Source organism: Schistocerca piceifrons, chromosome 9 (assembly GCF_021461385.2).
Source record: "Schistocerca piceifrons isolate TAMUIC-IGC-003096 chromosome 9, iqSchPice1.1, whole genome shotgun sequence".
In the NCBI taxonomy this organism is placed as follows: Eukaryota; Metazoa; Arthropoda; class Insecta; order Orthoptera; family Acrididae; genus Schistocerca; species Schistocerca piceifrons.
In genome coordinates this window covers 207,043,252-207,065,919 of record NC_060146.1, presented here as the reverse complement: position 1 = coordinate 207,065,919, position 22,668 = coordinate 207,043,252, and the positions used below count along the sequence as shown (strand labels likewise).

At 40.2% G+C, this 22,668-nt stretch overlaps 1 protein-coding gene across 1 annotated transcript in view; it reads left to right on the top strand.

Annotated features, from left to right (window-relative positions):
* LOC124717096 (peroxidase-like) overlaps positions 1 to 22,668 on the top strand; it is a 198,619-nt gene that overhangs the window by 152,660 nt on the left and 23,291 nt on the right. The window contains exons 10-11 of the mRNA XM_047243801.1: positions 2,338 to 2,494; positions 17,230 to 17,400. Coding sequence (XP_047099757.1) covers positions 2,338 to 2,494; positions 17,230 to 17,400 — 328 coding nt within the window. The remainder of the gene's footprint in view (positions 1 to 2,337; positions 2,495 to 17,229; positions 17,401 to 22,668) is intronic.

Genomic DNA, 22,668 nt, shown 5'->3' with positions numbered 1-22,668 from the left:
GTCCCCGCTTTAGTCAATCTCGTGTTGTCCTGTCCCTGCCATCTACTTTACCGGATATTTTAGCTGACGACGCTCGAGCAGCTGCTCATGTTCTGCGTTTTATAACTTTAACTGGCTTGTCCAAAGATATCTAACCTTTTTACTTCTTTTATCTGCATCTTTGTCAGGTCATTCTGGCGTCCCCCCTCCCCTTGAGTTTTACTAGATTCCATGTGCTCTAACAACGGTGACTGGGCGCTAATGACCTCAGTAGTTGAGCGCCCTTAAACCCCACCAAAAAAAAAAAAAAATTTCCTCCCCTCCCCCAGCTTCATCCACACAGCCTCCCAATTCTGCATCAACCTTGTCCTGACACCATCTAGTCGTGCACGTGCTGTCAGACAGCGCTCTTCTCTCCCCCGTCTGTACCCTGCTACCTCCCCCTTCCCCACCCCATACCGGTGCTTTTGTTCAACACCACAGTTACAGTATGGCCAGAGCGCCAGATGCAGTGTGTGTGTGTGTGTGTGTGTGTGTGTGTGTGTGTGTGTGTGTGTGCACGCGTGCGTGCTCATATTTTCCTTTCTTTTCTGAAGAAGTCTGTTGCCAAAAGCTCTGTGTGTCAGTGTGTAACAGTCTTTTCATTGTGCATATCTGCAACTCAATATATCACCTTTACTATTAGTAGCATTCTATCCTATTTATAATATTGCCAAAATTTTAGTGCAGACTTTTGATTTTTCAACTCAAGAATAATTTGGTTTAACTGAATAGTAGGTGATTAGAAAAGTATTAATATTCATATTATTATTTGGTTAATACTCTCTATGTCTCCATGGTGAATTATTTTTGTGTAAAATCTCCAGGTTCATAATTTAGCTACTTTAGAAAATTTCTTAATTATAAATGGATGATTCGGAAAACTAATGGCCCTATTTGATTTTTTAAAAAAATTAAGGCAGCAAAAGAATAATGTCAAATGTAGGAATTAAGCAAAATCTCAAGTAATGAAAATATTTTTGTATGTGGCTTAAATTTAATTTCAGATATTGTCTAACATAATTAGTTTATGGAAAAATGAGACTGGTTATTGTAAAGAGCGAAATCAAGGCTAGCTGTGTCTATCCCCTCAAAATTTACTGATTAGCTCTTGACTTTTTTCTAGTCATGTGACATTGAGACAACTAGAATTATGGTAATAACTTCTCTTCATTAACAAAGTTTTAAGAAAAATTAAACACACCATTAAATTCAGCAGACTGTGCAATAAGGTTACGTAAAATATTGTACGAACAGTATTTATATATACAGGATGGGCCAAAGTCACTACCCATTGTAACCCATTGGAAAAATTAAGTTAATCTTGCTTGTTTGTGATAATTGTAGATACAAATACCAGAGTGCACTGCTATATTTTTTTTAGATAATTATAGATGCAAACACAAGAGTGAAATGCTATTAAATCAAACACCTCTGCTATTGTTTCTAACCTGTTGTGAAGATGTTTTCTAATAATTTTTTGTTTTAAAAACATTGTACAAAGGTGGTTATAATTGAATAATAATGACTGTAATAAAAATTTCAACACTGTTCCACCTAAAACTAAGGCTGTCTAAAATTTATGGATACTGTCTGAGAAAAGTGGGAAACTAAAGGAAAAATTGTACAAGTGGTAATACAGTGATCTAAAAAGTCTACGTAAAGGCTATCTCTTTATCAGGATATTTCTAGATCTTCTGTAACTTCAATAAAGCATTCAGCTATTTTATAAGACCAGTTGTTTGTTTTTTATTCAATTAGCTTATGATGAGTAGTGACTTAGATGGACATAGTCAACAGATAAACAAAAAAAATAGTATTAAAAAGGAGTAGAATAATGGTGGGTGGAATAACCTGGTTTTGCTATGTTTCACATTGTGCAGAATTTTTTATTTGAGAATCTATGAGTACATTGTGGTTGAAATGGGAGCTAACTGAGCTGCAAATTCTATGTAGAATCATTAAAATCTTAGTGCTCGTTAGCCTGAATATGTTGAATTAAGATCATCTTTGATAAGAAAATATTGGCTGAAGCTGTATTATGTAAATACCTATTTACAGTCTTGCTAAATTGATATCAGCATCTTGCCCATTTTCATGAGATACTGACAGAAGACAAAACGTAACTGTTGTAGATTGTGAAGAAGGGTTTGATATAAAACTTTTAATTCATGGTTTGAAACTGCTACTTGTTTTGTGATCGCCTGGTGTCTTGTTTCATGACTACCTGGTGTCGGGGCAACAGACTTCAAGACTGTGTATTTTTAAAAATGAACAGTTTATTATCAGTGAACAGAACTAACAAATTCACATTTTCAGCATGTACAAAGACATAGGATGTCCAGTTGGAAAAATCAAAATAAGTAAATGGATGGATAAGCCAGAAGTACTTGTTCAAGATCAGCACTTGAATCAGCTCACACTTGGTCTTACTCAACAACCTGCCACAAAAGATGATAAATGGACAGTGTATGAGGTAAGTGTCCTATAAACTGTAATTCTGGTGACTTACATCTAGATTTTACAAGTCAAATGGTTTTCTTTAGTAAACCTAGAAGTTTGATCCTATATTTGTGTTAAGTGAACATTTAAGTTGGTCTAGTGGTTTCTTACTGGAAATATGAAAGCACAAAATCACAAAGGTGGCAAAACACTGAAAAGTTTGTCAGTCAGAGGACATGTGACATTATTTTTGTGGTAAACTAAAAGGGTTTCAAAATTTTAATCTGTTGCAGAGCCTTGTATTCAAATAAACTACAATCTTCTAAGGCTTGAGTAGATGATGACAGGTCCCACTTTCAGAAAGCTTTTTAAATGGCCTCTCACTTGTTAAAACAATATAAACTTCATTGCGAGATCGAAAAATATTAAATTTTATTCATAGGTTTTTGGCAACTTCCAAATGTGCTTTCTCACTGTTTAACTGAGATTTTTTGAATTTATCTGCCGGTTACTGCAAGTTTCCACCAGGTCTGAACAGCTGTATGTGATTAGCAAAATACTGTTCTAATGTACCTGCCATCATATTGCACATCTTTTTCCTTCATTTTATAAGGGTGATTATTTTCTGAAATATTTCTAAGGTTTTTCAATTTTTTTATTTGCTGCTGGTGATTTATTTTTTTATCTACATTCTGGACATGGTGGTATAATATTAACATTAGCATCTTTGGCCAGTTCATAATCATATACAATGTTTCACACATACCCTGTAAACATTCTACTCTACGTGCTTCCAAATGCAAACTGCCCTTGAGGATTACACATAGTGTAACTTTCTAACCAATATTCTTGACACAAGTTTGTAATTTTTACACTACTACTTTTCTACATAAATTTTGTGTGACTTCTACATCTACATAATTAGTCCACAATTCATGCTTAAGTGTATTGGCTTAGGGTTTGTAAAAGTACTCTCTTTCTCAACTGTTCCACTTTGAGCAAGCATGTGGGACAAATGAACACCTCAATCTTTCCACACTAGCTCAGATATCTCTTATGTTACTGTGATGCTCATTTCTCCCCATATGGGTGGGAGTACACCAAGTATTTTGCCATTTTAGCAACAAAGTTGGTGATTGAAATTTCATGAAAAAATCTCACCACAATGAAAAATGACTTCGTTTTCATGATTGCCTCTCCATCTTGCTTATAATATCTGTGACACTCTCTTCCAATTCTTTGATAATACAAAACAAGCTGCCCTTCTTTGGACTTTTTCAATGTCCTCTTTCAGTTCTATCTGGTAAAGATGACATAACATGAAGCAATACTCCAGAAGAGAATAGACAGGTGTAGTGTAGGCAGTCTCTTTAGTAGATTAGTTGCATCTTCAGAGTATTCTGGTAATAAAACATAGTCTTTGGTTTGACATCTTCGCATAATTTCATGAGTGATGGTTCAAATTTCAGTTGTTTTTAATTGTAATCCCTAGGCACTTAATTTATTTATTATTTATTTATTTATTTATTATCATCCCAATGATCACATTTGTGATATAGGATTTGTCAGGGTACATTTTAACAACTATATAATATCTTTACAAAATTTGTATCTGTGCTGAATTCATACTAATCTATCTTATGTTTAATACAATATACAACTAATAAGTGTTTTTATAACATAATTTATTATGCACTGATGTAATTTCATTTGTCACATTAACTTAAACATATATTTTATACAGTTGCGCAGAGATATTCACTTATGCTGTAATAGCATTTGTCAAGCATGTGGTTCTTTAGAACAGTTTTAAATTTATCCTCATTTTCCAGCTCTTTGATATGTTTTGGTAGTGCATTAAAAAGTTTGATGCCTTGATTACATACATGTTTCTGGCTTCGGGTCCTTGTTACAGCTTGTATGTGGAGATCTTTACATTGCCGTGTATCGTAATTATGGAAGTCTGTATTGGTTTTCATTTTGTCCTGATTTCTTTTGATCACCAACAGACATTTCAGAATGTATAATGATGGAATTGTTAAAATTTTCAATGCTTTAAAAAGGGGCCTACAATGTGTTTGAGGTGGGCTGTGGGTCATTGTCCGAATAGCACGTTTTTGCAATTTGAAAATCTCATTTAGATGACAATTTGTTTTTCCCCAGAATACTATCCCATAGGATGCAATGGACTGAAAATAGCCAAAATATACTAATCTGGTGCAGTCATTACTACAAACTCTTGAAATTATTCTAAGCACAAAACATGCTGAATTTAGTTTTAGTGCTAAGTTCACCACATGGTCCTTCCAATTAATCTTCTCATCAATGTGCATACCCAGGAATTTTGCACACTGTACTCTTTCAAGTTGTTTGCCCTCCATGGTGGGATTTAGGTCGTCCTGTTCACTTGTTTTTCCATATTGCACATAATTAGTTTTTTTTGCATTCAGTGTTAGCTTGTTAGCACTAAACCATTTTTGTATATCTTGTAGGACATGGACCACAGTACTGTGCAATGACTGCTTCATATCACTAACTATTAAACTAGTATCATCAGCAAATAACATGATTCTAGCTTTTCTCTCTGACACCTGAATATCATTAATGTAAATGAGGAACAGCAAGGGGCCTAATACACTTCCTTGAGGTACTCCTACTGTGATCTCCCTTGGATCTGATCTTACTTTAATTTTTTGACTAATATTTGGTGCTGTAATTTCAACCACCTGCATCCTCTTTTCCAGATAAGACTCAAACCACTTTTTTACCGGTCCTCTGATACCTATAGCTTCAAGCTTTTTCAAAAGTATGCTGTGGTCAACAGTGTCAAAGGCTTTTGACAAATCTAGATTTATCCCAACTACACTATTTCCCTCTTCCAATTTAGTGATTATTTCTTTTGTGTATTCTAGTACAGCTGTTTTGGTACTTCTCCCAGCTTGAAATCCATGCTGATTACTGTTTATCAGATTGTGCATATTAAGATAATGTGTGACTCTATATTTCATTAGTATCTCTAAAACTTTAGAGAAAGTTGGGAGGAGTGAGACAGGTCTGTAGTTTTCTATTTTAAGTTTATCACCCTTTTTCAACAGGGGAATGACTTTAGAAATTTTCAGTTTTTGTGGAAACACGCCCTCAGCCATTGACAAGTTTGCTAGTGCGTCAATGGTTTCGCTATCTGATTAGCTGTTTTCTTTACTAATATTATTGGCACCTCATCTACTCTGGCTGACATCTTGGACTTCAGACTTTTAATCACTTTTAAAACTTCTTTTTCGTTTGTTGGAACTGCCATCATACTGCTGGCTGCCTTGGGTGCTTCCATCTTAATCTGCTCCCCAAGATTCCTGCTTAATGTCTGGGGTACATTTAAAAAGTAATTATTTATATAATTAGGCATGGCATATTTATCTACCATTTTATTCTCCTCATCTTTTAGAATAATTTCCTTGTCTTTGGTAGGTACCCGGTTTCTTTTCTCACAATTTCCCATGCTATTTTAGTTTTATTTCTGGACTGTTTTATTTCCATATTATTACTTAATAACTTTGCATTTGCAATTACTCTGCGGTATATTTTCCTATACCTCTTTACATATTCTATAAAATCAATATTTGTACACTCCCTCAACTCTGAATTCAGTTTTTTCATGTTTTCACATGATTTCTTAATTCCAAGAGTCATCCAAGAACTTGACTTTATGTATCCAGTAGACTTGACTCTGGTCAGTTTCTTTGGAAAACACATCTCAAAGTTCATCATATAAATCGATGCAAATACACTATATGCCTCATCTGTACTTGACTGTTTCAAAACATCTAACCAATTTTCATTTTCTAAGATACTTATGAACTGATGACAGCTGTCCACAGAGAAGTTTCTTTTGTAAATATTATTTACACCTTTATCTTCCTTTGACCTTAAAGGGATTTCAATGGTGAGAGCATTGTTGTCAGACAATCCTAAATCTATGTTTGTTACCTCTATGTCAGTTTCTGACATATTTGAGAAAATGTTATCTATGAGCCTATTGGAGGTGTTTGTTATTCTAGTTGAATTGTTTATGTGTGGTGACATGTTGAAACTCTTTAATATGTCCAAAAATTGCCTTTTTTGTTGACTTTCAACTAGAAGATTAATATTGAAATCACCACAAAGAATAATCACAGCACAACCTTTAAATTTGTGTGATTTATCATGTAACCAAAATTTAACACAAGTTTTTAGTACTTATGTGGAGGAACTCAAAATTTTTTTTATCTTCTGGGGTCAACTGCCACATTTTGCATCGTGCAGACATCTTTTCTAAATCATTATGCAATTCTTTTTTATCTTTCAATACTTTACTAGATGTTACATATGCCAACATTCTTTACAAAAACTGCAAGAGCGTTTCCCAGATTGTCTCCTAAATCATTTATATAGATTAAGAACAACAGAGGACCTATAACTTTTCCATTGAGTACCCCACATATCACTTTGGTTATAATAGATGGCTTCCCATCAGTTACACAAACTGTGACCCTTGTAACAGGCAATCATTAATCAAATCGCAAGACTGAGGTGATACTTCATAGGCACACAATTTGATTACAAGTTTCTCATAGAGAATAGTGCAAAAAGCCTTCTGGAAAACAACAAATGACCCTTTACTGGTAAGTGGTGGAGAGGCGGCTGGTTGGTATCAGGCGAGGAGTTGTGCAAGACTGTGCGACCAATCATGTCACAGCAGGCTTGTGACGAAAACATGAGTGGACCATCTCTTGAGGCCACAGGTGGTGTGAGGTTGTGGATACCAGAGACCATTTAGTTCTGAAGCCAGTGAGAAGGATGCATAGGCCTGCCCACTCAAGAGAGAGGGATTGTAGAGGGAGGGTGCACAAAGAGCAGGACCATGTTAGAGAGGTGACCATTGTTGTCAAAGGAAGCTGTGATGTTACCCTCATTGGCACCATGCACAAGATGGAGGGAGCCGAGCAGAGTGATGTCGGCAGATGTTGAATCAAGTGTATGTGGAGAACCACAGAGAATGAAGAGAGTGCCATCTCTGAGTTGGAGAGAGTGATCCTCAACACATAATGCAGGTATGTCAAGCGTGAATATCACAACATTACGAGAAGAGTGAAGTGATGATGGTACAGAGGTCACACAGTGAGAGGGCACATTATCCAGCAGGGAGTCATCAGATGGACACTGGCATCAGTGGATATACATGGAGAGGTGAACATGAACGTCAATTATTTGACACACACAGAGTAAGCCATGGCCTGGATGACATCTCAGAATCATATTTTGATAGAGGATCCTCATCAAGGGCCCATCATAGTCTGCTGTTTCTTGTTGAGGCAAATGTCTAAAGTATTATTTGTGTGTGAAAACACCCCTGTGCAGACTGGAGCTAGGAGGTTGAAACGCTTCCCAGACTACGTCATCCTGGAGCATAAAAAACTTGCAGTCTTCTAGGTCTTTGTGCACAAACATTCACAGTATGGTGGGAAGCATGTGGGGGCAGAGTGTGGATGTTAGTAATGTGTGAGTGGATGTGTTCGACAGGAGGGGAGCTTGGTAGTGAGGAGGGGAATTGGGGGGGGGGGGGGGGGGGGGAGTAGCTCAGAGTCTTCGATCTTCAACAAACAGGATGTGTCAAAGGCACACCACATAATACCTTTTCTAAGAAACAATTTAGGTCATCTTTAAAGGCAGTGCTGATGCTGAGTAACATCTATAGAACAGCCTCTGACTACGAGCCTGAAGTCACTTGAGGACCACTTTAAGTGCACAGTTCCAATGCTCAACAAGTCCGTTGCTCAAGGGGGGATACGCAGTCATGTGGAATTTGTTGACACCACACAGGCCGCAGAATCTGGTAAAGAGGAGTGACTTGAATTGTCTCCCTTGGTTGGTCATTATAGAAGATGGACAGCCAAATTGGGAGGGCCATGTTGTGGCAAAGGCTCATGTGCCCAGATCAGCAAATATGTCTGAGATGGGAACAGCCTCCACCCATCTGCTGGCACTATCAGTGTCAGGTAGTATGTACATAAAACCTTCTGAAGGAGGAAGAGGACCCACGAGGTTGAGATGTGCGTGAAGGAACCATCCTTTCTTTTGTCACATTGTCCTACAGAGGGGTCGAGCATGACAAACAACCTTGCTATGGCGGCAAGGTAAGCATGCGTGTCATTTTTTACTGCAGGCTACACGAAACTGTCTGTCATTAGGCATGTGGTAGCCTTTATTTCCAGGTGTGCAAAATCATGAATGGCCAAAGAAAACATATGTTGTAGGGAAGACAGGACCAGGGGGTGGAGAGCACTTGTAGAGGTATCACACAGCACTGGATGGGAGGAGCCAGGAACACGTGGTATTCCACTGTCAACACATTGGTAGTGTACTGTAGTAAATTTTGAATGTCTCAGTCGTCGTCTGCAGAAGGAAGATGAAATGCCCTGCACATGTGACATGTAATTAGCGACAGCATTATGAGGTCCCCTGATCTAGTCACATCTGTGGTGTATTGACTAATGAGGTCCATGTGACAGAAATGTCTAGTGGGAAGATAATTAGCAGGGTTGCAGGGTGCATCTGTGAGCAGTTTTTGATTGGTAAAATTGTGACTTCATGTTATTCAGTGTCCTCGTGGAAGTATCACACAGCCTCATACATTGCAAGGAGTTCCTGGTTGAACACTGCTCAGTTGCATTGAGGAGTTGCATTTTTTGAGAAGAAATGGAGAGGTCGGGTCATGTCACTGACCTGTCACTGAAGAACGGTGCTGATTGACAATGCACTCATGTCAGTCATGCTAGAGATGTAAGCATCAGTAAGTGAGTGAGCAAGTGTAAAGGCACTCATAAGGAAAGTCTCAAGAGCACTGAATGTTTGGATCATATCATCAGACCATTGTACTTTCCACACCACAGAAATGTTCTTGCCTGCCATGGCATCCATCAGCAGAGTCTGGAGAGAAGCAGCTGAGGTATATGGCACCGGAAAAAATTTACCATTCTGAGGAATCATTACAGATGTGGTAGTTTTCTGGTAATGGCAGGTCACCAATAAGAGGCATGGTCTAATGTCGTATGGTTTCCCTCAGTTGTGACAGTATGCTCAAGGAAAGCAGCACTAGTGTAGCGCAACTGTGATTTGGTACGGTTAATCTCCACACTGTGTCGACAAGCACTTTAAGGACCTGTGTTAAGTGCTGCTCATGGCACTCAGTGGAGATGGACTAGATGAGAATGTCGGTAAGATAGATAGAGCAAAAATGTAGGGAAAGAAGTACAAACTGTTGCCAGTCTAAACAGCATTCTTGAGACCAGATGGCATAAAGCAGTACTCAAACAGACTGAATGGCATAATGATGGCTGTTTTCGGTATGCGGTCTTTGTACATAAGGATCTGATCATATGCTTTGTGATAGTCAACCAAGTCAAAAACCCATGCCCCACTGAATCGTCAAGCAAAGTGTTGAATGTGAGGAATAGGGCAGTTGTCCATAACAGTATGTGCATTGAGCTTGCAGTAGTCCCTGCACACTCAGAATGAACCATCCTTTTGAGGGATTAAATAAAGGGGCAATGACCAATTGCTATTTGATGGGTGCACGATTCTTGCATGTAAGAATTCATGAATGGCTGCTTTTGCGTGATGAAGTTTCTTAGAGGTTAGGCATTGGGCCTTATAATGAACTGGAGGATCTTCTGTAATGGATAACCTATGGAAGGAACACACATGTATCAAGAGATGAAGTATCTGACCACACAAAACATTGATTGTTTGAATGTCACTGACCCAACATTTATGAAGTGTGGTCAGGGGTGAGGGAGTGATGAGTGTGGATATACAACCAATGACGTGAAGCAGCAAGCAGTGAGGTTGTTGACTGTGCAAAGAGCCTGTGCCAGGTTGGCTGAAATGTTGGCTACCAGCTGATGAAGGATATTGTTGTTGGAGCAGAGGGCATTGATCTCGCAGCACTGAGTTGCAGGCTCAGCTAACGAGATGATGAAGTTTACTGTCAAATGGCAGCACTTGGAGGTAGCACAAAAAGGGGGTCGTACTGAACTAGTGGTGGGGGGCAGAGGGGAAGGAGTGAAGGAGCCAGGAATGCACGTGCTGGTAAGGCAGACAAATGAAGGTTGGGAGAGAGACCAAAATGCTTAAGAAAATCAAACCACAGTAGCAACATGCAAGGTCTAACGGAATTGTAGTTCTGGTGCAAGCTGGAGCCGGAGGTCAGTGGCACCGTGGACAGTGATGTCAGAGTTGTTGGCAAGTGTTCACACCATCATGAAGGAACGACTGCACGTGCACAAAGGGTGTGCTCAGTGGGTGCCCCACAGTCTTCAACCACACCAGGAAGCATGTCGAATGGCCCACTGTCTTGCTCATCTGCAGCACTATGCTCGGGAAGGGAATGCGTTCCTGGAACAAGTGGTGGCTGGAGATGAGTCATGGTGTCATCACTTCAAACCAGATTCAAAATGACAAAGTCTCCAGTGGAAGCATCCAGGGTCACCACCACCAAAAAAACCAAGGGCATCCACACGAGTGCAAGAAAGGTTATGCTGACATTCTTCTTTGACAAAGATGGCCCCCTTCCGATTCACTTCGTGCGGCACAGGACAACAGTGAATGCCCAGCATTACTTGCAAACCTCGACCACCCTTTGCCAAGCGATCAAATCAAAACGACCGGGCAATCTCACCCGTGGGGTCATTCTGCTCCTTGACAATGCAAAGCCTCATATGGCCAACACAGTCACGGCACTCCTGCAGATATTCAAATAGGAGGTTCTCGGCCACCCTCCATACAGTCTGGACCTCTCTCCCTGTGATTACGCCATTTTTGCTCTGAGGGGCAAATAGTTCACCTCGGATGACGAATTCAGCTGTATGTGCGGAGCTGGTTAACATCGCAGCATTGGGAATTTTATGAGACAGCCATTCACTGCCTTACGTCACAGTGGGACAAGTGTCTCAACAACCATGGTCACTACTTCTAACATACAGGTACTGGTTTCTGTAATTATGCCTCTGGCTCGTATCTTTTTGAACACCCCTTATACACAAAATTGAGTGCAACACACTGTCCAGTTTCAGTACAAGTGAAGTCTTGTGTGTGGTGAATAGGGTATCAAAATGATACAATTGGGAAAAGAAGTACCCAACCTCTACTGTTTTCCAAAGGCTCTTTACGCCTTATTACTTTGACACCACTAATTGTTCTTAGCTTTTGTTTCACTGCCTTGCATTTCATCCTGCTTTTTCTGGTTCAGTATGTCTCTGTGATGAGTTTACAAAGAGACAGTACAGCTGACCCATACTACCTGCAGATCGGAACAGGATGGTTATGTTTCCTGGCTGGCTGTTGTTTATAACTGAGACTCACATCCTGATGGTGTCACTATCTTCTTCTAACAGAAATTAGCCAATTCATGCCACATTCACTCGTGTTATAATACTTTTGTGTCAACATTTTTGTAGTTCACTTTGTTTTTGTGAAGTATTTTAAATTTTGGATGAGGCTTGATATTTTTCATTTGAATGTTTATAAGTTTACTTAACTGTCAATGGTCTTCCTAATACACATTTTCTTCTTCCATAAAGCGAGTTGTAGATGTCTAGGAACTCTAAATAACTTTTCAAGCCACCACTGAAGTAGTTTTTAAAGTTCATGTACATTTAAAGGATGCAGAAAAACATCCTTCCTCATTTAAAGTTCAAATAGAAAAGAGATGGATCAAAATAAATAAACTATATTAAAATGACTGATATTTACGAAGTTGGAAGTTTTGTTCCCACATTTTGCCATAGCGATAGACTGATTAAAATAACAAGGATTGGATAGGACACTGAATACATGGAATTTACATTCAGCTACTTTAAATTGTAGTCTGTAATGAATTCCAGTCATGCTGTGGATGGGTAAAGAACATGGTAATACTGTGGAATCATTTCTGGTAAATGATTATTCCATCACCACTGCCCAGATGTCTTTCCAGAGGCACTTCCCAGAGTGTGCATTGAGTTTTTCAACAGACTTGCAGTTTCATCCATAGAGGATCATTGTTGTTCAAAAATTGTTTAAACGTGATTATGATAGCTTGTGAGGTCATATGCAAACATCCTTGAAATGTGCCTACAATGATAAAACACATATTCACTTATTTGGATTGCATTAATAATCAGAATTTTTTTTTATTTTTGAGTGGACAGAACCCTCATGACCTTCATGAAAAACCACTACATTACATAACAACCATGTTATTGTATTGTGTGTGGTTCAGAGAGTCAGGTTAATTGGTCCATACTTATTTGAAGTGGATGGGTTCCTGTGACAGTAAACTCTCAATGATGCACTCTTATGGTCAGCACCTTTTTAGCACTAAGATACAATGTGCTACATTTCATGAAATGAGTTCCATCCTTCATGAAATCCTCCCCACTCCACCAAGAGTGTCTTTTCGCCATCCACCTAACCTTCGTAAACTCTTAATTCATCCCTATGAAATCCCCAAACCACCTTCCCTACCCTCTGGCTCCTACCCTTGTAACCACCCCCGGTGTAAAACCTGTCTCATGCACCCTCCCACCACCACCTACTCCAGTCCTGTAACCTGGAAGGTGTACACGATCAAAGGCAGAGCCATGTGTGAAAGCACCCACGTGATTTACCAACTGACCTGCCTACCCTGTGAAGCTTTCTATGTGGGAATGACCAGCAACAAACTGTCCATTCACATGAATGGCCACAGTCAGACAGTGTTTGTTGGTAATGAGGATCACCCTGTGGCTAAACATGCCTTGGTGCACGGCAAGCACATCTTGGCACAGTGTTACACCGTCTGGGTTATCTGGATACTTCCCACTAACACCAACCTGTCAGAACTCCGGAGATGGGAACTTGCCCTTCAGTATATCCTCTCTTCTCGTTACCCACCAGGCCTCAACCTCTGCTAATTTCAAGTTGCCGCTGCTCATACCTCACCTGTCATTCAACAACATCTTTGCCTATGTACTTCTGCCTCGACTGACATCTCTGCCCAAACTCTTTGCCTTTACAAATGTCTGCTTGTGTCTGTGTATGTGCGGATGGATATGTGTGTGTATGCGAGTGTATACCTGTTCTTTTCCCCCCTAAGGTAAGTCTGTGAGCTCCCGGGATTGGAATGACTCCTCCTTACCCTCTCCCTTAAAACCAAAGGAGTTGAGGTTGGAGAGGAAATTCATAAGTTCTTCTTCACTGTGAGTCCAGATCATGAAGATCTGAAGAAGAACTCCAGAATTTCCTCTCCAACGTCAACTCCTTTGGTTCCATCAGATTCACCTGGTCCTACTCCAAATCCCATGCCACTTTCCTTGACGTTGACCTCCACCTGTCCAATGGCCAGCTTCACACGTCCGTCCACATCAAACCCACCAGCAAGCAACAGTTCCTCCATTATGACAGCTGCCACCCATTCCATATCAAACGGTCCCTTCCCTACAGCCTAGGTCTTCGTGGCAAACGAATCTGCTCCAGTCCGGAATCCCTGAACCATTACACCAACCACCTGACAACAGCTTTCGCATCCCGCAACTACCCTTCCGACCTGGTACAGAAGCAAATAACCAGAGCCACTTTCTCATCCCCTCAAACCCAGAATCCCCCACAGAAGAACCACAAAAGTGCCCCACTTGTGACAGGATACTTTCTGGGACTGGACCAGACTCTGAATGTGGCTCTACAGCAGGGATACAACTTCCTCAAATCCTGCCCTGAAATGAGATCCATCCTTCATGAAATCCTCCCCACTCCACCAAGAGTGTCTTTCCGCCATCCACCTAACCTTCGTAACCTGTTAGTTCATCCCTATGAAATCCCCAAACCACCTTCCCCACCCTCTGGCTCCTATCCTTGTAACTGCCCCCGGTGTAAAACCTGTCCCATGCACCCTCCTACCACCACCTACTCCAGTCCTGTAACCTGGAAGGTGTACACGATCAAAGGCAGAGCCACATGTGAAAGCACCCACGTGATTTACCAACTGACCTGCCCTTCGTAACCTGTTAGTTCATCCCTATGAAATCCCCAAACCACCTTCCCTACCCTCTGGCTCCTATCCTTGTAACTGCCCCCGGTGTAAAACCTGTCCCATGCACCCTCCTACCACCACCTACTCCAGTCCTGTAACCCGGAAGGTGTACACGATCAAAGGCAGAGCCACATGTGAACGCACCCACGTGATTTACCAACTGACCTGCCTACACTGTGATGCATTCTATGTGGGAATGACCAGCAACAAACTGTCCATTTGCATGAATGGACACAGGCAGACAGTGTTTGTTGGTAATGAGGATCACCCTGTGGCTAAACATGCCTTGGTGCACGGCCAGCACATCTTGGCACAGTGTTACACCGTCCAGGTTATCTGGATACTTCCCACCAACACCAACCTATCCGAACTCCGGAGATGGGAACTTGCTCTTCAATATATCCTCTCTTCTCGTTACCCACCAGGCCTCAATTTCCACTAATTTCAAGTTGCCGCCACTCACCTCACCTGTCATTCAACATCATCTTTGCCTCTGCACTTCCGCCTCGACTGACATCTCTGCCCAAACTCTTTGTCTTTAAATATGTCTGCTTGTGTCTGTATATGTGTGGATGGATATGTGTATGTGTGCGAGTGTATACCCGTCCTTTTTTCCCCCTAAGGTAAGTCTTTCCGCTCCCGGGATTGGAATGACTCCTTACCCTCTCCCTTAAAACCCACTTCCTTCCGTCTTTCCCTCTCCTTCCCTCTTTCCTGATGAGGCAACAGTTTTTTGCGAAAGCTTGAATTTTGTGTGTATGTATGTTTTTGTTTGTGTTTCTATCGACCTGCCAGCGCTTTCGTATGGTAAGTCACATCATCTTGTTTTTAAATATATATATATGAGATACTTAAAACTGTACAACTTCCTGTTATATATGTCGATCTGGAGATGATAGATGATTTGGTTTAGTTATGAATCCCATTTTTATTTGTCTGAGTTTGCCTATAAGCAAAACTGGCACATTTGGGGGACTGAGAGTCCAAATTTATTTGTCTGAGTTTGCCAATAAGCAAAACTGGCTCATTTGGGGGACTGAGAGTCCACATTTCATGATCAAGAAGTATCTTCAACCTCAACGGGTGGATGTGGTGTTCAGTGTCCAGTCATGGAGCAATGGTGTGATGTTCCTTGATGACACGTTGACTACTGAATGGTATGTGAATGTTTTAGAAGATGATTTCATCCCCATTATCAAAAGTGACCCTGATTTCGATAAGATGCGGTTCATGCAAGACAGAGCTTGACGCCATCAAAGCAGGAGAGTGATTGATGTCCTGAAGGAGCACTCTGGGGACATCATTCTGGCTCTGGTGTACTCAGAGGCCACTGGCATGGGCCTCGATTGGCCTATATATTCTCTGGATCTGAACACATACAACTCTTTTTTGTGGGGCTATATTAAAGATCATGTGTATAGCAATAACTCCAAAAATCATTGCTGAGCTGAAAACAGTCATTCAAGAGGTCATCAACAGCACTGATGTTCTGACACTTCAGCGGGTCATGCAGAACTTTGCTCTTCATCTGTGCCACATCATCGCCAATGATGGCAGACATATCTAACATGCCATAACCTAAATCCAAATATCGGTAGTGATGTTTACATGTTGAATAAAGTGTGTGCACAGCTTAGTTTGTAACTAATTTATGTTTTTTTTTTCATATAGTTCAATAATTGTTACCCTGTATGTGTAAGGAAGTAATATATGTAACAAAATAAGATATGGGAGGATGTAATGCATGGGAGGAAGTAATATGTGGAAAGGAATATCCAGGAGAAAGGAAGTAATATGTGGGACACAGTCATATGTGGGAGGAACTAACACATGAAAGGAAGTAATTTGTGAGGGGAAGTAATTAATATGTTGTCTGTCTCTTCCCCAAACATACTCTTTCAGAATTTCAGTAGTAAACCTCTCTGCTATGCGCAAAGCCTCTCTTGTAGCATCTGCACTTGACGTTCGATGATCATCTCCATAATGCTCTCATGTGCTCTACACAGCCGTCTGTAACATTATGTGCCGCTGTTCATTGAATCTGCTCTATCTCTTCTATTAACCCAACCTTATAGGTGTAAAAGACTGTTAAGCAATATTAAAGTGTCGCTCAGACGAGCATTTTATAAGTCACTTATTTCATACACAAATTGTATTTTCTTATGATTCTTCCAATCAATCTCTGCTTGGCACCTGTTCTTCCTACTATCTGTTTTAAGTGGACATTCCAGTCCAAGTCTTTCAGAATTCACAGGTGTCCATGCAGGTCACATCGTATGTTGATGAAGTACTTATACTGTGACCCGGATGGACCTCTAAGAATTCTACAAGTTAGAAATACGCCAGAGAAACATCAGATCACATGCCAGTTAGGTCATTCCTCATGATTACTCAAAGGTGTTTTACAATAATTATGATTTTCAGCAACTTGTCACCAAAAGGATGGCAAACTACTGACAAATTAACGGTTACAGGCTACACATGAATATACTGTACTAAACTTACCGTATTAGGCATTCTCCAAGACAATGACAGTGGGTGTACCTGTGGACTATGAAATGATAGTGCATCAAATTATATGTTGTTTGTCACAGATATTTTAAAATTCTTAATTGTTTGCAGAATTGTAACTATTACTAATTTGTTTATTCTCAATAATGTGACTGGTGTAATTTTAACAATTTCAGCTTAACAGAAACCTGTTCAGAGTAGATCAGGCTTATGGTCAAGATCTAGATATGTTTGACATTCTTAGAGGAAGGGATAATGGTTTGGGAAGCTACAATGATTACCGGGAATTAATAAACCTACCACAAGCTAAAAAATTTGAAGACTTTGCTGATCTTATGTCATATGAGGTTTGTACATCAACAATCATTTTTCAGCATTCTTATTTGCTTGTAAATATTATACACTGAGTTGTAACAACATATGTTTAGAATTTAACTGAATTAAAGATGATATGATGAGGAACCTCTCACTGATAGTATACAATAATTCTTTGTCATATTTCTTAGCTAGCGTATAATGAAATTTACTGTACGGTATTATTCTTTCTTTCTTCCTGCACCCTCCCCCCTCTCACTCCCTCCCCCTCTCCCAACCTCCACCCTCCAACCTCCAGTTTCCTCTGCCTCCTCTTTTCTACCACAAAAAGTAACTTGTTGTTCCAAACAAGAGTGATGACCAAACAATCTTCCTCAACAATCTTCCTAGCAACAGACACAGAAAGAAATCACTGCCAGTTACTTGTTCAAAATCTAGGCTGATCAGATCATTTCTGGCATATATCAAAAGCAAACATTTACACAGAAAAGTCTGCTGAATTGAATGCATACAAAATGGTCTTCTGAGAATCAAACCCACATCATTTCTCATCCCAGTTGCAACATGAAAGGTAGGAGAAAGTGTGTGCAGAAACAAATATAAACAAATATTTAATATATTCATGACAATATTAAAATTAAAATTTGAGGAAGCATTTTCCCAGAACATTTCATTTCATTGGAGCTCCAAAAATGTCTATGGTGACCACAGGTATCAAAAATCCTCTGAAACTCTAAGGGATCTCGTATCTATCCAAAATAGCCAGATTGACTCAGCTGTTTCAGAATCTACAAAATTTATGGGAGAAATTATAGAAAGGTATTGCTACCTGCAAAATAAAATCTTACGAACAGTAAAACATTACTGAAGGCAGGTAAAAAAGCAAAGCAATCTGGAATGTAACCAGACAGGAGACAGCACATGTTGCACAAAAACATATGGAAAAATAGATTGAAAGCAGAGATGTTCAAATCAGCAACCCAAAGGAACAAGCAAATTTCATGAATGCACACTTCAGTAGCGTTGCTTCAAAACTGCAAGAGAAATTTTCATACACATATGTTCTGCATCACAAGGACCAGTAACCACACTCAGTGGTGCTCTTTCCAACAATAGAGAAAGAGGTGGCACTGGTAGTATACCAGTTGAACAATAATAAATCCACAGGGTTAGATGAGATCCTAGACAGTGTCCTTAAGAAATGTGTAAACAACATAAAAACCCATTAACAGTAATAATTAATGAATATTTCACATCTGGCTGCTTTCCTGAAACAAACAAAACTAATACCAGTACTATAAAATGGTAATGAGGAAAATGTAGAAAACTGCAAACCAGTTTCTTTATTATGTTTCATTTCCAAAATAACATAAATCATAATGAAAAATGCACTAATGGAGTAATTAAATAAATACAAACTTCTCTTACTTGAAACCCTAGTTAAGGGTGAGACTGCAACAAACTTTACCTTTTCTCCTTCTTCTTCTTCCTTTTTTTTTAAAAAAAAAAAAATCTATCAAAGGCATACAACACAGTTGGCCACATAATTTTACTGCACATATCAGAGTTATTATGAATAAGGGGTATGGCACAGAATTGGTTTAAGTCATGCTTGGAAAACCAGGTGCAAAGAGTTGAAATCTCACTTATTTCTAAAAGACTAGTAGTGCAACACTTATCAGACCTGAAATAAGTTAATATAGGCATCCCCTATGGAGTGTTTTGGACCAAATTGTCTTCCTTATACGTATATAACTGTTTTTACACAGTGTGTCAGGCACAGAGAAAAAATATGACTTGCTGATGACAGCAACAGTAGCCTACTTCGGATATATGCATTCAATTCTCAGTTATGGGATCATGTTTTGAGGAATAATTGCTGGGAACATACACATTATTTTTAAGATACAGAAATAGCTGTATAAATAGCGACAAATAGCCCTAACAGAACACACTCTAAAGAATTATTCAAAAAGTTAGAAATTCTGACAGTTCTGTGTGAATACATCTACCACAACATGATGCACATAAGAAAAAATCTTAGTCTGTACACCACAAACGGCACAATACATGGCCATGGAACCAAATCCAGACAGTGTTTACATCTAAACAGAAGAAAAAAGTAAAAAAACTCGAAATAGTGTATTACGCCCTGAATTAAGATTGTACAATAGACTAGTACAAGAAATAATAATTGCAAATGAGCCCTACACCTTTCGCCAAAGCCTAAAATAATATTTACTAACTAATATATACTAAACTGTAAATGAATCTTTAAAATAACTATAGATAGTAACTTAATGTTCATTATCATTACACTATGCAAAAATTATTCCATTCCATTGTGACATGGTGGTGCAGCAACTTTCCATTGATGCTACATAAAAAACAGTTGTAGGTTGTACAATATTCTTTGTTAATTTAAGAGCAACACGTCACGCGGATGGGGCATCATTAGGTTATCTTAAAACATAAGAGGATGACAATATTACAATAAAGCCAGTGTGGTCCTATCCTGGACTACCATAGAAACAAAATAAGCTTCAAAAACTGACCAAACCAAATTATATAGAGAAACATAATGTAACTCATGTTAAAAAATTGGAAATTTCCTGCCAAAAAGCATCCATCAAGAAGACATGATACCACGTAAAACATAATGAAAGGCAACCTATATGGAAAAACATTAAGAATTAGTGAACTAGAATCACCAGGATCGAGCATGAGTAGAGAACGAAGGAAAAACCGAAGAGGCAACGACAGGCATAGCAGCGTAGGACAGGAACTCACGTTCTACCTGTAAGCACAGCTGTACGCAACAACTATTCACTATGTGAATATACACTCCTGGAAATGGAAAAAAGAACACATTGACACCGGTGTGTCAGACCCACCATACTTGCTCCGGACACTGCGAGAGGGCTGTACAAGCAATGATCACACGCACGGCACAGCGGGCACACCAGGAACCGCGGTGTTGGCCGTCAAATGGCGCTAGCTGCGCAGCATTTGTGCACCGCCACCGTCAGTGTCAGCCAGTTTGTCATGGCATACGGAGCTCCATCGCAGTCTTTAACACTGGTAGCATGCCGCGACAGCGTGGACGTGAACCGTATGTGCAGTTGACGGACTTTGAGCGAGGGCGTAGAGTGGGCATGCGGGAGGCCGGGTGGACGTACCGCCAAATTGCTCAACACGTGGGGCGTGAGGTCTCCACAGTACATCGATGTTGTCGCCAGTGGTCGGCGGAAGGTGCACGTGCCCGTCGACCTGGGACCGGACCACAGCGACGCACGGATGCACGCCAAGACCGTAGGATCCTACGCAGTGCCGTAGGGGACCACACCGCCACTTCCCAGCAAATTAGGGACACTGTTGCTCCTGGGGTATCGGCGAGGACCATTCGCAACCGTCTCCATGAAGCTGGGCTACGGTCCCGCACACCGTTAGGCCGTCTTCCGCTCACGCCCCAACATCGTGCAGCCCGCCTCCAGTGGTGTCGCGACAGGCGTGAATGGAGGGGCGAATGGAGACGTGTCATCTTCAGTGATGAGAGTCGCTTCTGCCTTGGTACCAATGATGGTCGTATGTGTGTTTGGCGCCGTGCAGGTGAGCGCCACAATCAGTACTGCATACGACCGAGGCACACAGGGCCAACACCCGGCATCATGGTGTGGGGAGCGATCTCCTACACTGGCCGTACACCACTGATGATCGTCGAGGGGACACTGAATAGTGCACGGTACATCCAAACCGTCATCGAACCCATCGTCCTACCATTCCTAGACCGGCAAGGGAACTTGCTGTTCCAACAGGACAATGCACGTCCGCATGTATCCCGTGCCACCCAACGTGCTCTAGAAGGTGTAAGTCAACTACCCTGGCCAGCAAGATCTCCGGATCTGTCCCCCATTGAGCATGTTTGGGACTAGATGAAGCGTCGTCTCACACGGTCTGCACGTCCAGCACGAACGCTGGTCCAACTGAGGCGCCAGGTGGAAATGGCATGGCAAGCCGTTCCACAGGACTACATCCAGCATCTCTACGATCGTCTCCATGGGAGAATAGCAGCCTGCATTGCTGCGAAAGGTGGATATACACTGTACTAGTGCCGACATTGTGCATGCTCTGTTGCCTGTGTCTATGTGCCTGTGGTTCTGTCAGTGTGATCATGTGATGTATCTAACCCCAGGAATGTGTCAATAAAGTTTCCCCTTCCTGGGACAATGAATTCACGGTGTTCTTATTTCAATTTCCAGGAGTGTAGATGGGCCTCTGGGGCCTTTGTAATGTATGGCTGTGTTTACAGTTTGTATGTGAGGTCCTGTTCTGTGCTGCTCTGCCTAACATCGCCTCCATGATGTAATACACATTTTTCGGTTTCTCCTTCATTCTCTACTCATGCCTAATCCCAATGATTCTATTTCATTAATTCCCAATATTTTTTGTGTATAGATTGCCTTTTAGTACATTTTATTTGGTATCATGCCTTCTCGATGGATGCTTTTTGGCAGAAAATTTTTTAAGTCCAGGATAGGACCATGCTGGCTCTATTGTAATGTCATCGTCCTCTTATATTTTCAGATAACTCAATGATGTCCTATCTGAGTAAAACACATTGTTCTTAAGTTAATAAATAGTATTGTGCAACCTATGACTATTTTTTAAATAATGTTGTACTGCATAACAATTTATTACACGATTAGAAGTATAGGAGCTATAAACACTATAAGAGGAAAGCTTATTTTAATAAGAACTGTTGTATAAATGACATCCATACGATGTATATTGTTCTATAGATGAATAAATAAATCATTATTTTGTGTATAGCTATTGCTCATATTGGGAACTGAACCTTCTCAACTATTATTAATCACTTACCTGGTTCTCTACAAAGTTATTATTAATATTATTTTCAAATATTCCCTTTTAAGAAAACGTATGAATATGAGTAGTCATGATTTTGTCTTGTTCCTTCATTCTTCCCAGAGTCTCTTCTTACAATCACTGTGTTTTCCCTTCCATTTATTTCCTGTTCTCTTTTCTGTATGTTTCTGCATAAGTGTGATGTTTCTAAACAGCTCTCGATTGCTTATGTAATCTCGTGTGATAAATTCTTATTGTTAGATGTATAATTCCTTCAGTTCTGAACACTGTGTTGCAGTTGGTTTTACTTAATGTTAATTAGTTCAGGAGGTATCATTATCTGAAGATATTGTAAATTCATCACTACGTAAACACAAGGGTACAAATCCTTTATATATATATGTCCATAATGATGACCTTTTTTGTTCCTTATC